Source organism: Falco punctatus, assembly GCF_963210335.1.
Source record: "Falco punctatus genome assembly, chromosome: 4".
NCBI classification, from domain to species: domain Eukaryota; kingdom Metazoa; phylum Chordata; class Aves; order Falconiformes; family Falconidae; genus Falco; species Falco punctatus.
The window spans coordinates 29,661,897-29,678,316 of NC_137583.1; the positions used below are offsets into that span (position 1 = coordinate 29,661,897).

The 16,420-nt window shown below is 46.3% G+C and overlaps 1 protein-coding gene across 1 annotated transcript in view; it reads left to right on the forward strand.

The window, feature by feature from the left end:
* The window catches only part of LOC308061850 (cytochrome P450 3A9-like), a 41,338-nt gene extending 24,918 nt beyond the window's left edge, over positions 1-16,420 (forward strand). The window contains exon 13 of the mRNA XM_080382433.1: positions 130-16,420. Coding sequence (XP_080238559.1) covers positions 130-228 — 99 coding nt within the window. The 3' untranslated portion in view covers positions 229-16,420. The remainder of the gene's footprint in view (positions 1-129) is intronic.

A 16,420-nucleotide genomic window follows, 5' to 3' on the forward strand; every position in this document is an offset into this window, starting at 1 on the left:
CCAGATGCTGTGTGCTCCCAGGCGCCACGGATCCAGTTATGCCCTAACTGTGGCCAAGTTTCCTTCCTTTAATCTCTCCTTATTTCATTTGTCTATCTCCAAGCGTTGTTATTCCTCTTGTCGCTGCAGATCCCTCTCAAGCTGAGCTCACAGGGATTGCTAAAACCAGAGAAACCCATCATGCTGAAGCTAGTCCCGCGGACCAGCACCGCTCCTGCAGAGGCATAAAACCCAGCTGCGCCTGCCACAATTCTCCGCTGTCTAATGAGTGTTGTGCTAACAAAGGGATCACACATCGCATGAAATCTCTCCTCTACATCCAGCCACAGAAAAGCAGCTCTAGTTAATTCTGGAAGCAATTACTACATATTTACTAATAAACATAGCTGTCAGAAACGTAATGTGGATCACTGGACAGCAACAATACACAGTCCCCCTAATTTTGATTGCAGAAAACAAGAAATAAATCCAAATGTGAAGCTGATCAGCTACTTCTGAGGGGATTTCTCCATCTGGAGAGAAGAAATTACTGTTGCATCCAAGAGAAACAAGGTGTGATAGAAATTCAAATCACCAGACCTCACTGGGCAGGGATGGGTGACATTCTTCTTGGTGTATTGATGCTTGAAATTTCATGTGTTATAATTGAGATGACTGGTGTGAGACTACATCCTAGTTACCAAACCTCTCCTGCGCCATGTGTTAATTAAACTAAAGTGTGTACAAATACTGTCATTAAAAATGTTTGAGAGCTGCTCTGTGTTGTGTATAGTGGCTGATCACTTCCTATTTAAAAACCATATTCAGCCTCAACCCTTGAAATTATCCATGTACATTGCTTTCCACTTAATTTAATGAATCTGATCCTTTATTTAATGCGATCAAACCCTCCCATTTGTACAGTATTTTACAAACACTGTAAGTCCCACTTAGTTTGATTAAGAGGTTGCTTTCAGTTCAACACTGGCCAACCCTCCTCCAGTGGCAGAGGACGGATTGCGGAGAGCAGCAGGGCCACTGCCCCTGGAGAAATTGTCTGGACACAGCTTGTAGCTGGGTCTTGCCTCCCAGAGCCATGGATAGAGTTTACACATTGCCCATGGTGGGATGTTAGCCTGCTGTGAGCTGCTTTGCTTTTAAACAGCTCCGAAGCAGTCCATGGCTTGGGCCCTATGGACTGGTCCTGCCAGCAGCATGATGCTTTGACCAAATAAACAGGGAATATCAAAAAGCAGATGGGAGGTTCTCCTGGGTCCTAACATCACATACCGGTTAACTCCAGTATACTGTGCTAATCCTGACACCTACAAACCAAGAAGGATGCTAGAAGAACGGGAAAGGTTTTTGGAAGAGCTGCAAACCAGATCAAGTCACTCCTTAGCTTTCCCCCAGCATCCTTCATTTCAAGGCAATATTTTCTGAATTATCCATAAACCCCTCTTGTGGCCACATGTTTTTCTCTGTAGTTTAGCAGACAAAACTGCAACATGACCCAAATGCCATGATCCAACGTAATACAAATTTATTCAAGAATTCATGTCCATTCTTTAGCAACAGCAGTTAAGGGGTTTGGGAGTGGTCAGCTGGTGGTGCAGTGGATTCCTGATCACTGGAAATCCCCAAGTCAAAGCTGTCAATTTTTCAGGAAGATGCAGCCACATTCACCAGGCTCTAATTCAAGACTAAGCAGCTTGTGCTGTCCCAAAAGGCAGATAAAACAATTATAGTGCTCCCTTCTGATTCATCACCTGTGAAAAATTGTTTGGGTTTTGTTATGTACACTGCAAGGCATCGTTAGGAATGCTGCCAATAAGGTCCTTCCTCAGTTTAAACTCTTGCTCATCTTTTACCAGGGGTTAAAAACCATCAGTGGAAGAACTGGGCCTGTCTTACTGCTGCAGTAGCTCTGATGGGGAGAGTGCAATAACCCTGCATGGATGGACTAATTAAAAAAATGCATTTCTCCAACAGCAAAATAGTGCCAGGCAAAACTAACGCCAGGCTCAAGGAAAGGGAAAGAAAGGGGAAACCATCACAAATGCAGCAAGTCACTTACATGCCAAACAGCTACTCTGAAGTAAAGAAAATTCATTTTGGTGTCTCATGAACAGAATCAAGTGCCTTTGCATGGCGCTTAGAGCCAGAAAGGGTTAATTCAGCTGTACCAAGACAGGCAGCCCCTGCCCAGCACGTGGCATCTCCAGGAATGAAGTCATTAGCGTAACTGTACAGATCATTCTTCCAAATGTGAAAAATGTGACTAATTCTCTGGCTTCAGCCAATTATGACCTGCCAGGACTATCATAACAGCCCATAAATAATGTGTAACAAAATCATGGTAATGAGTCTTCTAAAAGAAAATTAGATCCTCTGTGCCTTAACTCCATAAAATTACTGTGCTTATAAGGGCTGCCTCCATCATTCCCAGCACTTTCCGTTGCTTTGCTGGCCACCCCTCAGAAATGGATGTGACTTGGCCAAGAGTCTGCTGGTCCTAGTAGCCATACATTCATTACAATTTTTTCCTCACTGGTTTGGCTGTTTCCTTTTTAAACCAGACATATTGGCAATTAATTCTAATGTTTGCACTGATGACACTTATTTACTTTGTCTCGACCTTTGCCGATTCCTTTAACTGTTTCAGTGCATCCCTTGCAGGCCTGGGACATTGTATTGTCCCAAGATAGCTGGGTCTTTGTCAGAGACAAGAGCTTCCAAACACAGTACAAGGTACAAGTTTATTTTCGGGACACTTCTATTTCAATTCCTCCCTTAAACCCTCCCAAACCCTAATTCAGAAGGAAAAAAAAAAATGAAGAAAATCAATATTACACCAGCATCTTAAAAAAATATGCATTTCCTACAGATTTTACAGTTGTGTCTCATCAGGTAAGTTATTGTTGAATCACTGTGCAAGCATAACAGCCTCACACCCTGGTAAAACACCAGCATCACTCAGGAAGGCTTCTATAAGTATGCAGCAATATATTCCTCTTAATACAGAAAGGCTTGCTGGGAACTTTCCAGAGGAGTTATATTCCCCATGATAGGAGAACTGCTATTGTATCCTTCCTGAAGAAAGACAAAGGTGGTTAATGAGTGGGGAGATTTGTTTTCTGTTTCTTAGTTAGCTATAGCAGAGTAACCATCAATGTTACGGTAACTTGCCTAAATGATGTAATACTTTCAGTCGATTGCGATGATCAAATGGATTTTATGAAAAACAGATTTCCTGCTTACAGCGGAGGAATATTTCATGTGCTTCACCAAGTCAGTTATTAGGAGTTTCAATACCAGGCTGAGCCCTGACAGATAGAAGAATGGCCTGACTATTACCAAACTAAGTGTCCCTAAAGTATTGAAATCTTTTGCAATTCTCCCTTGCCTTTAAAGTGAAAGATGAAACTTTTTCAGACATATTTCACCTGAAAGGAAGATTAGGCAGCGTTCCTCCTTTTACCTTACCCCTCTGCTTTCTGGTATTATCTCTGTTGATACCCTGGCATCAGCAGCCTGCAAGTCGGAAAGGTGCACAAATGAAAAAGCCAGCGTGCAGAATTTGTTTAGTTCTCAGTCCCTCCTTCCTCTCTCTGTCTCCCTATTAGAAGTAACAAGCCTGCATGGGGAATTACCAGAGTATGACAAATAGCTTGGAAACATGGAAAACCTGTAGCTGAATTTATGCACTGACATCACTTTTATCTGCTGTAATGGAGAGAATTAGGCATATTGAATCGCTCACCATACAGATATGGAATTTTGAAAACCCTTACTGTTGCACAAATGTTGACAGGATATTTTATTTACTGCATCATTAAAGGTTAAAGAGACTCATTCTCCAGAGGATTCATTTTTTCAACCCTTAATATCAATTAAAGCTAATTTCAGCTCTACCCTAATGATTAACATAAAATATGGAAAAAGCTCTAACTGAGCATTTCTGTTCATTACTTCAATTCTCTTGTATTGCTACAGCACTTTATAGGTACTGATGCAGCTTTATATCACCCATGACACAGTTAATTTACCCCTCAGAGCTTTATTTTTGTTACTGAACACTTGAAGATGTTGCAAAGATGCACAAAATACCTTTGATGATACGGATCAAAGTTTTTATTTAACCAGTTCATAGTTGATGATCAGCGATGCTCTCTGTGGGCTTTCCTACATGGCTGGGTACAATGTCTAGATACAAATTTATTTTCTTACATGGCCTTCAGCTTCCATATCATATATATTTATATAATGCATAAGCATACTTTGATCTATTTGTGCAGCCAGAAGTTTGCAAATGGAGTGGGGAGGACAATATAACTGTTCGAGGGAAAATGACAAACCTTGCCTGTCACTTATGAAGTGAAGCCAGTCCAGTACAGCTGGATGCATTTACCCTTCTTTGCTTGGCAAAACGCTAGTTCCATCAACACACCATAATGTGCCCAGAAAAATAAGTTATAGTCCATCCCCTGGACTATCAGGGCTTTGTGCAGCCCAGCTGAGAAGGCACAGGTGCCACACCACAGCTCCCCCATCCTGGGGCTGTCCAGCTGGTTTTGCTCTGGAATTATAGGTAATGAATGGAGAATACTTTTGGAAAGTAGACCACAGAGAAAACACCAGCATGGCGAGCAGAATCTTGCACTAACTTGCCCCGAGCTTCTCTAACCTTTTCAAAACTTGTCTACTTGGATCCTAATTTTAGGGTATTTATTGTTAACAAACACTAATCTGAAATCGATCTGTATCCAAAGGTCATGGCAAAAGCCACAGGGAAGGTAAGGAGTGATGCAGATGCTCCTAACAAGGTCAGCTGCTGCCACTCAAGCTGCTCTCTAGTGGTAACCACACATCAATCAGCCTACCAGCAGCCTTAGCAACATCCATGGAAGCAAGCAGATGTCTGGTGCTCCCAATAATTATAACAGACTCCAATAAAAAATCAGCAGGATGCAGAAGTGGGGGACATGCATTTGCATGCTCCCCTTGCCAAGAAATTTCCCATGCTGGCTGTTGTATTCTCATGCCCTGTCACACATAGCTCTGGCCCAGGACTCTGTACTGAGCTATGTGCATCTTCTCAGACAGGTCACTGAACCCACCACTCCTGTTTTTCCTCATCTTCCCAAGGCTGTGGGTTGCTTTCAGCCTCCCCCTTCTGAATTTTCATGTTTAGCTTTCAATGACTGGAATTCATTTGGCTGGGAGTAAGTGAAACAGCTCTCTTAAGTGGAAGAACTACCTAATAAAGTTTTAATGGAAGATATTATTTCTGATCTTTACATTACATTAAAAGCCAGTCAGGAAATGAAAGCCCAGGAGGATTAGGCGTGTTGGAAACACTCAGCAAGATAGTCTTTTCCTCGGGGAGTTCACAGTCTAAATGTTGCCCTAAGAAACAGAATGTGCAGCAAACACAGACAGCTTGTGCTATTTCAGACTTTGCAAGTATGTGTAGATATAGATACACACGCATCTGTGTGTACATACATACACACGCGAAGGGCAGAGGTGTATCCATTTAGTCTTTGGAGAGATTCTCCAGCACCAGGTCTGATCTCCACCCAGGGACTCAGAGGTGAGACACTTGGTGCCTGGACCAGGTGCATTTACCTGCTCTGCACCATCAAGGTGTACAACTGCTCTTGACATTGAAATACCAAAACCACTGCCATCTTTCTGCACGACTTCAACAGAATCGGTCAGTTTGGGCTCTTTACTAACCCACAACCTGAATTTCAGAGGCCTTCTCACCACCAGCTCCTAGCTGTTATCATCTTGCTGTGCTAAGCTTCTGTGCAGCACTAGCAAGAGCAGTTAAAGAAATCTGTTCTCAGCAGCAATAGCAAAACCGAGCAGTTCTCAGCATCCCCGTGGAGGGGCAGTGACATTCAAGCACATCTTAGGGAAGACAATTAAAATGGGTCAAAAAGAATACTATAAGTTTTTGAAACATGGGCCTTTGAGTTTAAGAAGTTGACCTTTCAAGTTTCTGTGTCTGAGAGGGACTACCTTTAGTTATTGATGGTTTTGTATTAACTTAAAAATAAAATAATACTATTTTTCTAAGGCGGAAAGCAGAGATCTACACCATCAGCAACACTGAGAGCTAGAAATTGCTAACACTTCAAAACCTCCCCTTCGAGTAAAGTATCCAAGTGTTTTCAGTCCTTGGGTCTAGGCTATGGCAGGTCCCACTCTTACAGACACCCATCCCTCAGCTATGTTGCTAACTCAGAAGAGATAGCTCCCAACACATCCCGACAGAGCCTGAGTGCCAGCACCATCCTCAGGTCCTGTCCCAGGACCTGCCACACACCTCGGGGTGTCAGAGGGATGAACACTACACAGATATCTATAAATGGCTTTCACCGCTTCAGGTCTCAGCATTTATCAGCACTTTGACATATGTGGAGTGTCGCAGCACTCTCAAAACCATCAAGCTGCAACAAGGTCTTTTACCATCTCACACCAGCATACTCTTCATACAGTCCCTCTGCTGCCTTCTCCTCCTCTCACCTCCTCCAGGACATGTATTCTCTCTCCTCTTACTTCTTCCTCTCCCCACTTCTTCCTCGGCTGCCTCTCTTCATTGGCTCTCAACCACGTAACAGAACCAGCCACAGCTGCACCTTATCTACATCGGCCAACCCGCCACCCCGAAGCCAACCACAGCTGTATGTTATCAATGCTAATTATCCCAGCTTCATTCTTCTACAGTGGAGACTATCATGGAGGAGCCATCCCTGGTAGAAGTCCACTGTCCTCTTCAGTGTCCAGTGCGAGAGGCCTTTTGTACCATTCCTCTCACAAAGGTCTGGACCTGGAGTGGTAACGGGTGGCAAAGATCTGGCCCTGGCAGTCAGGGGCTCACCCTCGGTCACTCTGCAGGTGGCACCCGGCTGGGGGGAGCTGCCCTGCTGGGGGGCAGGGGGCTCTGCAGGGGGGCTGGGCAGGCCGGGCCCAGGGGCCGAGGTTCAACCAGGCTCCGTGCCGGGCCCTGCCCGTGGGTCACAGCAGCCCCCGCAGCGCTGCGGGCTGGGGCAGGGGGCTGGGAACTGCCCGGAGGGAAAGGGCCTGGGGGGGCTGGCCAACAGCCGCTGGGCAGGAGCCGTGTGCCCGGGTGGCCAAGGTGGCCAGCAGCATCCTGGCTGGTACCCGAACCAGCGTGGCCAGCAGGGCCAGGGCAGTGCCCGTCCCCCTGTACTGGGGGCACTGGTGCGGCCGCCCCTCGAACCCTGGGCTCAGCTGTGGCCCCTCACTGCCAGGGGGACGTGGAGGGGCTGGAGCGTGTCCAGAGCCGGGCAGGGGCTGGGGAAGGGGCTGGGGCACAAGCCCTGTGGGGAGCGGCTGGGGGAGCTGGGGGGGGTCAGCCTGGAGAGCAGGGGGCTCGGGGGGGACCTGATCGCTCCCTCCAGCTGCCTGACAGGGGCTGTGGGCAGGGGGGGTCGGTCTCTGCGCCCAGGGAACAAGCGACAGGGCAAGAGCAAACGGCCTCAAGTTGTGCCAGGGGGGTTAGGCTGGATATTAGGGGAAATGTCTTCACTGCAAAGGTGGTCAGCACTGGGACAGGCTGCCCAGGGAGGTGGAGTCACCATCCCCGGAGGGGTTAGCAGCCACGTACACGCAGTGCTTAGGGACCTGGTTTAGTGGTGGGCTTGGCAGTGCTGGGTTAATGGTTGGGTTTGATGATATTAAAGGTCTTTTCCAACCTAAACTGTTCTGTCCAACATATTCAAATGCTCTTTTAAGCTAGCAAATGGCAAACTTCAAAATGCCAGACCATAAATCATGGGGACCCAGCAGGCCCCAAGGTAGAAGCAATGAAGTTGCTGCAACAAGAACACACTGCTACAGAAGACAAATCTGCAGTAGTGTCCAACAAGAAGCCATCCCAGGGAAGTGGCCAGACGCACTGCTGTGCTAACCCAGCTCTAAGGACAGCGAGAACAAAGATTAAAATGCACAGTCACAAAACCCAGCGCACAAGTTCTGGCACCAGTTTGGTTTATTACAAAGCAGTGTTGGGTTTTCTGCCTTCTCTCAGCTTGCTGGCAGCAGCTCTAGAGAAGATCTTTGGCATTCTGCTAAAAGTTTCAGATATTGGTTTCCTTTGCAGCACCTGCTCCTTTGCAAGATGATAGAAGCTACCTCCAGGCTCCCTCCCTCAATATATATGCTGCAGCTGCACAGCTTATTATTTGCCACATGTACTTAATAATCACCAAAATGCTTGAGGTTCAAGCCTCATTGCCTCTGCCCATCTCCATACCAGCTCCCAGGTAGCCTTTGGGACCTGGAAGCCAGCCCCGGGTCAGCCCCAGGGGGATGTTCCCATTCTCAAATTCACCCCCTGAAGCCACAAGTGAGGTAAACAAACCCATCCATCTGCTTCTCCTTTCCTCACTCCTTGTATTCATAGCTGAAAGAGCAACGCGGGGAAGAACACCAAGCCAGAGAGCACTCAGCTGAACATGCGTCTGAGTGCCACCCGCACATGCCTCTGTCCCCTGGCAGCAATTGCCCAGGCATGCTAATCTCCAAAATCTCAATCTTTTCCCGACAAATACCTGCTGAAATTTTTGTCTATTTAAGCATTCATCTTTCATTTGTAATTTCATTTTAAATCCATTTTTGCAGGGCTTGCTGGACTTCAACCAAAATTGCTTTCAGAAATATGGGAAACCTGAGGGTGCCTGTTTTTCCTCAGCAAACCTTATCTGACAGCAGCCTCTAAAGCACTGGCAACCACCTAGGTCAGAGGGTGTGATCCCTGGGAAGGGTCCATCAGAAGAAGCAATCTAAAAAACACGTTATGTACTTGTTAATCTGACCTGCCAGGTGAGAACCCCAAGCAGTTCATGTTTGATGGCTTCCACTGAAAGCTTCTATTAAAAATAAAATCTGGTTTTGAGATAAGTGGCACCTGAAAGAATTTGGAACTCAGGTGGTTTCTCAGGTAAAGGTTTGTGGAAGAGGGTGTGCACAACCAGTGCTGTGCTGAGATACAGGGAAGAGGGACAGCAAGGCAGGGAACAGCAGCCAAGCCAGCTAGAAAGGATCCTCAGCTTCAAACGCATCACAAGCGGTAGGTGGGCTTTTTGAATAAGGAGAAAATTCATTAACTTGATGTCAAAGATCGCACAGAATTTAACGAAATCCTTAAGTAAAAGATGCTAAGCGTTCCTTCGGCCTCCTGGATCTTTCCTTGAAGATCTGCAAAGAAATGTGAAGGAACTGCTCCACTTTTAGTACCATGCTGCGAGATTAGATGCTATCCTGCTATACGTTCTTTTTTATAGCTCACTTTCTATTTTTATTCCTGTTCTACTGTGGAAGTGTTTGCTAATAATGTATGATAGGGTGCTTTGTCATGAAAAAACCTTGTATCATTTATCTGTTTCTGAAAAGAAATTCTCAGTACAAATCTAATAAGGAAAAAAATATAAATCCTATTCTAGCTCCTGTTGGAGGAAAAGGATTGATTTATGGAGAGAGATGAAAAGCACTAAGTATGTATTGCTTGGCAAAATGAGGAATTGTAGAGAACTGTCTTTATGCATTTGAAGGGTGTAAACATCAAAAAGGCAGAGGAGCTATTTAGAGCATTAGGAGGAGGCACATCTAGAAGACAAGAGCTGAAATTAAATGAACATCCTTAACTTTAAAATCATACTTCTGCCTGTAAATCTATTTCCTGGTATTATTACTTGTAGCACTCTAATAAGTATAAATGAAACGTATAGGAAAAAATAATCTATTTTTCATATCTGATCAGCAGACCTAACTGTAACATTTACAAAGCCCAGATCCTGCACCTAATCTGGAAAACCTGGGAGAAGAGCATCCTTTCAAGGACCCCCCCATTTTCCATTGCCAACGAGGGTTGATCAGTATGATGGGTTACTTCCCCCCCACCCCACGCTCTCCAGTTCAGCCCGTGTTGGCTATCTGGGCTCTGACTCATTGAAACTGGGTGTTAGCAGCTTTTACGCCAGAGGATGGATGAATTCCCAGTCATTAATAACCCTTGTGAGAGACAACGGTGTCCTTGCTCACGCCCCTCAGGAAACCCACGATTGGTCCTATGGGATGCCCAAACTTGTCTGCCTGAGGTTTAGTTAATTGCCCACTGGCCTGAGCTAAAGCATCAGGGGGAGGAAGAGCTCCATAGGAAATAAGTATCTTCACTCTCATCGAGGCTTTGGACTACGCTTCAAAAAGCTGCTGAACATCATGCAGCCTGACGGTACGCAGACATCTCAAGGACAAAGTTTTGCTGTCCTTTAAATGAGGCTTTGGGATTTGTGCCCACCTGCAGGAGCAGGATGGCGGCAGAGCGGTGCTGGGCTGCCTCCGCCAGGCCCTCCGTCACCGCACGGGACTGCGGGGGGCTGCGCATCCATATGTATGTGCTTGGATAATTGGAAATGTCATGCAGTTGGAGGCTCGCAGCCGAAAAAAATCTCATTTGGTTACATACCTCCCTTCTGATTCCTACCAGACAGCCCAGGATAATAAGACCTGCCCCCTCTCTATGCCTTCATTTCTCAGGAAGCATTTTACAGCTGACTGATGCCAACAGTGACAGGGGAAGGCTCCCCACTCTCAGCCTCCCCAGACAAATCCTCAAATCCTTCCAGAATTATAGATTCCTTTTATGTTATTTTTTTTTCTCTCCAGATTTTTAGTCTAAAGGAGCATACCGAACTCTGCTCTAGTATTAGCTGTGAAAAGAGTGGAGAAGAGGCTTTCTGTGCTCCCTCGCTACCTTCACCAGTGGGAAGGGGGATAAAGCCCAGGGGAACAGTGGTGACTAAATTGCTAAGTCAGAGCACAGAGGCCATGCAGGCTGTGACTTTCCAAACAGCCTGATCCCTTCAATCAGAAGCCAATTCATCATTAAACACAGCATTTCACGTGTGCAAATAAAAAGGAAGGAAAATGAGCACAATAAGCATCTGATAATAGCCAAGATTCATGACTAAATGTGTGATATTTTAACAGAAAACATACATTAATGTAAAATAAACGTGATGGCTGTGAATGACAAGCTCTGATTTATATTCCTGATGTTTCCAGCCCTAAAGCATTGTGAGAACATCGTAATGAAAAATGTTCAGAAGTAAATAGGAAAAGGTGAACCTCTGTGTGTAAGAGGGGAATTACACGGCTTCCCATACCTCTGCCCAGGGCCTTATGCTTGTTCACATCTAAAAGCATCAGATCCTAAAGGAATTGAGTTTCTCATGCAGGCACAGCTCCGTGCAAAGCCGGTGCAGGAGGCTGGGGAAAGCTTATTTAAGCTGCAGGTCAGTAGCTGTGGTGCTCAGGGGACACAAATGGCTGGGGCAGGGCTGTCCCCATCCTTCCCCGGACACCACCACAAACACCCTGCTCCCCCCTGAAACCCTTGCAGCAAGCTCACACTTACAGAGCACGAGCCACAAACCCACCAGTTTGAATCCTTAAGCAAAACAAGACCTTACCGTGCTGGTATTAGCTGGGAAGACCACCTTCTCCAAGTGGATGTTGGGCGGTCATGGTCAAGCATGTGCATGGCTGTGCTTCCACTGGAGACCCACACTGCTCCTGGGCTGGGAGCACTGGAGACCCACGCTGCCAGGCTGGGCTTAAACGGGCTCTGGGCCCCTGGATGGGGGTGGAGAGCCCAGCTGAGGCTGACCAGCGTCATTAAGACCTGTCAGTGCTTGGGCAGGTTCATGCTCTGGCCAAGGCTCTGAAAGTCTGCCTGCCCCCATCCAGCCATGCGGAGGATGCAGGAGACCCTCTTTCATCCTCAGCAGGGGGAAATCTCTGCCTGATGATTTAGGGCTTGTCTAGTTGAGGTTTGAGTGTCTCCAGGCTTGCTGCATGGGGAGAAAGCAGAAGATTTTAAAAGCCTCTTTCAGGCCTTAAACACTAAATCGTTGTTATCTTTTCTACCCTTTCCCCCCCCAGTGTCTTTGGATCTGACAGCCTGGATGTGGCACTAGTACTTCAGAGCGGGCACTGAGAAAATGAGCAACCGCAGCAACCCCTCTATAAGGGTAAAGGAGTATCTAGTTAATTCTGAAATAATTTTTTCCTTTTTCCCCTTAGCAGCAAGAAGAAAAAAAAAATTAAAGTAATACTTCAGCTTTCAGGTGACTGGGACATACTTCTGATGCTCAAATTTGGTGATCATCCATACCCAGACTTTCCTTGCTGCTTGCATTTAGTTACGGAAGAGATGAGCTGCAGTAATTGGTGGAATCTGTGCACATCAGAACAAAATCGCGTCCATCTGATATATAGCAGGCAGGAAAGACTGTAACAGAGCAGCATTTTGGCAGTGGCTCCTACAGCACGGGATGTGAGAGAGGTAGAAGGCAGCCAAACAAAGGGAAGGAGACCACCCAACGCTCCAAGTACTTTCATGGTGGGCTTCCTCCAGCCTTTTGCCTCCCCTTAAGATGAAAAGTACATTTTCACTGCAGGCTTTCATAAACTGCGGCAATAACTGGAGCAGAAAGGCAGTAACCCGTACAAGGGCCAGTGCGTAGCTGCATTGCCCGCAGGAGAGCTGAAGAGCAACTCAGCCTGCTGTGCGTTTCCTGATGCCGCAGGCTACCGCAGAAGATGCGCTACGCCAGGGCATGTGGCTTTGTAAGCGAGTGATGAGTCCATTTATTTCAGGAGTGAATTTGGCCTGGGGCTGGTGCTATTTAGAATAAAGTTGGACTCAGCGACCTGTGGAAAGCACTTGTTCAGCACCTGGTTCAGTTAAGAGCCCAATTTGCAAACAGTAAAATCTGGATGCTCCACCAACCAGAACACGTCCAAACACTGTCAGAGTTTACTGTTGAGGTTGGATTTTCCTGTCTCTTAATGAAATGGACTTTTGTTCTCAGGGCATCATATCTGTTTCACAACACATTTCACCGTCTTCTAGATTAATATCTTTTCCTTAGTCCTTCGCTTAAAAGCATGAGTGTGAACATCCTCCCTGAAATCTATGAAGCTCTTCTCGTGGCCAGTTATTAAAGTAAAGGCACAAGAAAGATGCTCAGAGGTGAGGAGATCACAGCAGAACAAGGAAAGTCTGGGTGGAAGCATCTGGCAGAGAAGAAGAGCTGGAAGGAGGCAGCATGAAAGACTGCAATGTGCTGCTGGTCCCTGTGTTAGCAGGTCATGGAGATCACAGTGCAGCGCATGCAGAGCACCCAGTCTAAAAAAATCCACAGTACACACTAAAACACAGCCAAAACAAGAGCAGGCTGATGAATGAAGCCATTACAGGTGACTGGGGACAGGGATACAAAGCAGAGGAGTTACTTAATGACTTGTGTGTGGGTGTAGGAGATGGAGAGACAAAACATCCCAATCACTGTCAGCTCCTAATGGGTACAAAATGCTCATCTGAAACCCAGCAGAAGGTTGCTGGCCTCAGGAGAGTGCAAGGAGGAGCCAGCAGCCAGCAGCCTGTGCCCTCCATGTCACCACAAATAACCCTGAACCACCTGTGTGCACATCTTGGTGCTTGGGAGCACAGGGGCTGTTGGAGAGCCAAAGCAGGTTTGTGTTACAAGTTCACCTTCCTCCATGCCACTGTCCTAAACTGAGGTTTGTCACATTAGCTGGGCCACGCTGTAGCACTAATTGCTACCCAGGGAATGTATGAGGAGGATTTTGGATGCTCACTCACCTCTGTTGATCTCCCCACCTCTGTTGACCGTGAAATTGTGGGATGGGGATGTGTGGCAGGACTGTCTGGGATGCCTTTGCTCTCCCACAGCTATGCTCGGAAGTCCTTGCAGGAATCAAGTCTGCGGCACTGCTGTGGGTGGCAGCTGCCTTTCTCTGCCCAAGGGTAAATTTCTTACAGTTGACAATAAACTGTGCAGGCTTAAACATGAGTCAGGAAAGCGAGAAGCTAGGTTCCTATCTAAAGGCACTATCACAAAAGGCTTCATCACCACCAGGCTCCTGGAGGGAGGACAGCAGATCTGCAATTGTTCACCCAACTCGAGCGCAGAGGCTGTTCCTTTGGAATGTGTATATACTTTTGCATGAGAAATTCTTGTAAGAAGAGTAATTATCGGAAAACGTGTCTCCTACCTAAAAGAAAAAGGAAGAAAAGAAGAAGCACGTATGACACCACCTGGGGTACATCAATCAGAGCAGACCAGTGAAAGATAACAAGCTGGATAAACTCTTCATAGGAGCTGCCAGCTATTTATCTAAATTGCATTCTCGACAGTGTTGAGAAATACTCCCCCTTCTTTCAAAGGGCAGATGAAAGTGGGACTCCTGTGATGTCTCTTCCCCTCCTCCCTTCTCACACCTCCCCACCCACCCAGGCTCTGCTTTGGGAGCCCAGCAGCTGCCTGTTTGCCAACCCACCAAACACAAATTAGGGTCTTCCCTCAGGACCACATTCACTGCTTTGGTAATATTCTGGCCTCCGCTTTGGCAGTCGTGGGCTAATCTGAGATCCAAACATGACCATTTTCCTTTTTAACCCTATTCCAGTCTTACACTGGATTTATCCAGCTCTAGGGGTAGGAGGACGTGGGGACTACGCTCTGCACATTGTCCTCTTCGTTGGGTAGCAGAGCTGTGCTATATTCATCCATGCCTTAGACCAAGAATGTTGCACCAACTGATTTAATTACGTGAAGCTTATGCAGGAGTTACAGAAGGATTATCTGGGGTTTATCATGGTTATTATAGAAAATGATTATATTGTTACTATTACAGAGTTACAAAAAGTAAAGACGAATCGCATGAAACTTGGCAAGAGCTCATTAGCAGTGTGGTGCGGTCTGCAGGAGCTAATTAAAAATGCCTATACCTCATAATAGCCATTTATCTCATCACAGCCTCCATTTCCTACGTCTTTTTCTCTGAACAGAATGAGAAGGAATGATCTCTTCTCACCGGTGTATGTGTACACAGCCATATGTACTGAGTACAGTGTAATACAGGTGGTTTTCTTCCAGGATCTGAAGCCACCGGCTCTATTCCTGCCTGCCTGAGCGGTGGACTGGCTGTCTTTGCCTCACACACAAGGCCACGATAGATGTTCAGAGATCTCCTAGAGTCACTTCAAGAAGTATCTTAGCCAACCATGCCAGGCTGAATGAGAGAAGATGGAGACAATAACCCTGGAGGAGATGCTGATTGGGAGACATGAAAACAGTATTTAAACACTGTAATAACACAGGTGTTTACATTTACTGTGCTCAAAACCTTAGAGGAGGTGCTGGTACCTCTGGTGTCTCTGTTTCCAGCAATACATTGATCTGGGTCGCTTACCAGGAGGGCAGGATTTTCTCAGACAACATCTGTAGGATTGCTCCTTCTGCATGCTTTCAAAGCAAAAAAACAAACAAAAAAATTTCTACACAGCTCCCAGTTAATCTGTGTTAGCTGGAAAGATGAAATCAAGGTGAAATTCAATTTGTCAACGGGGGTGTGGATGCTGACAGGAGATGGATCAGTACAGGTGAACACCGGCCCTAGTATTGCCCGACAAGTCATTTCTCACACAGGATGCCTGGATGCAGATGGATATTCTTGAGATGACATTTGATGAACTTGTCTTCTTTCAGCTTGAAGGGGTCTGTAGGAAAAGAAGAGACATAAACTCCAAAAGCCATGATGGTTGTGATACCATTTTCTGTTCTGCTGTGGTACTGGCCAGCATGGAGGACACCAGAGCTGAGAGGCAGAGCCAGCCTGCCTCAGTCTCTAGGAAAAGGAGGGTACTCATGTTTCTTAATCCATCCCAAAATATCAGTCTCTTGGAAACAAATTCCTTGTCATGTTTAATCTTTGCACACATTTTCAGGAAAGCAGATGGAGTGGATGCTGAATAATGAAGTCCTTGATCCTGCTCCAGCTGAAGTCAGATGTAAACCCAACCTCAGCAGCACTGATATTGTGCTTCTCATGACAGCAATGACCAAGTCTGAGGTCCATTGGCCTCCCATGCGACCTGGCTGATCCTCAGTCCTCCAAGACACTGCTCCTCTGTGCAAGAGTTTACAACCTCTTGGCCAACAGGAGGTTCTCCCCCTTCCCAGCCATCTCTTTGACACCAGTTGACCATGAGTTTACTGTCTTTCTTTGACCAGCTAGAGTTCATGTCCATAACCTCAGGCAGAAGTCACAACTATTTTGCCTTAAACTATGTACTTTTTAAAATTGTTCTATCCTAAGGAGAAGTTCTGTTAGCTCTATTATTAGTAGTATTATTAGGTGCTGGTTTTGCCTGGGTTAGAGTTAATTTTCTTCACAGTAGCGAGCGTGGGGCCGTGTTCTGGATTTGTGCTGGAAGCAGTGTTGATAACAGAGGGATGTTTCAGTTCCTGCTGAGCAGGGCTTACACAGAGCCAAGGGCATTTCTGCTCCTCACCCCACCAGCGAGCAGGCTGGG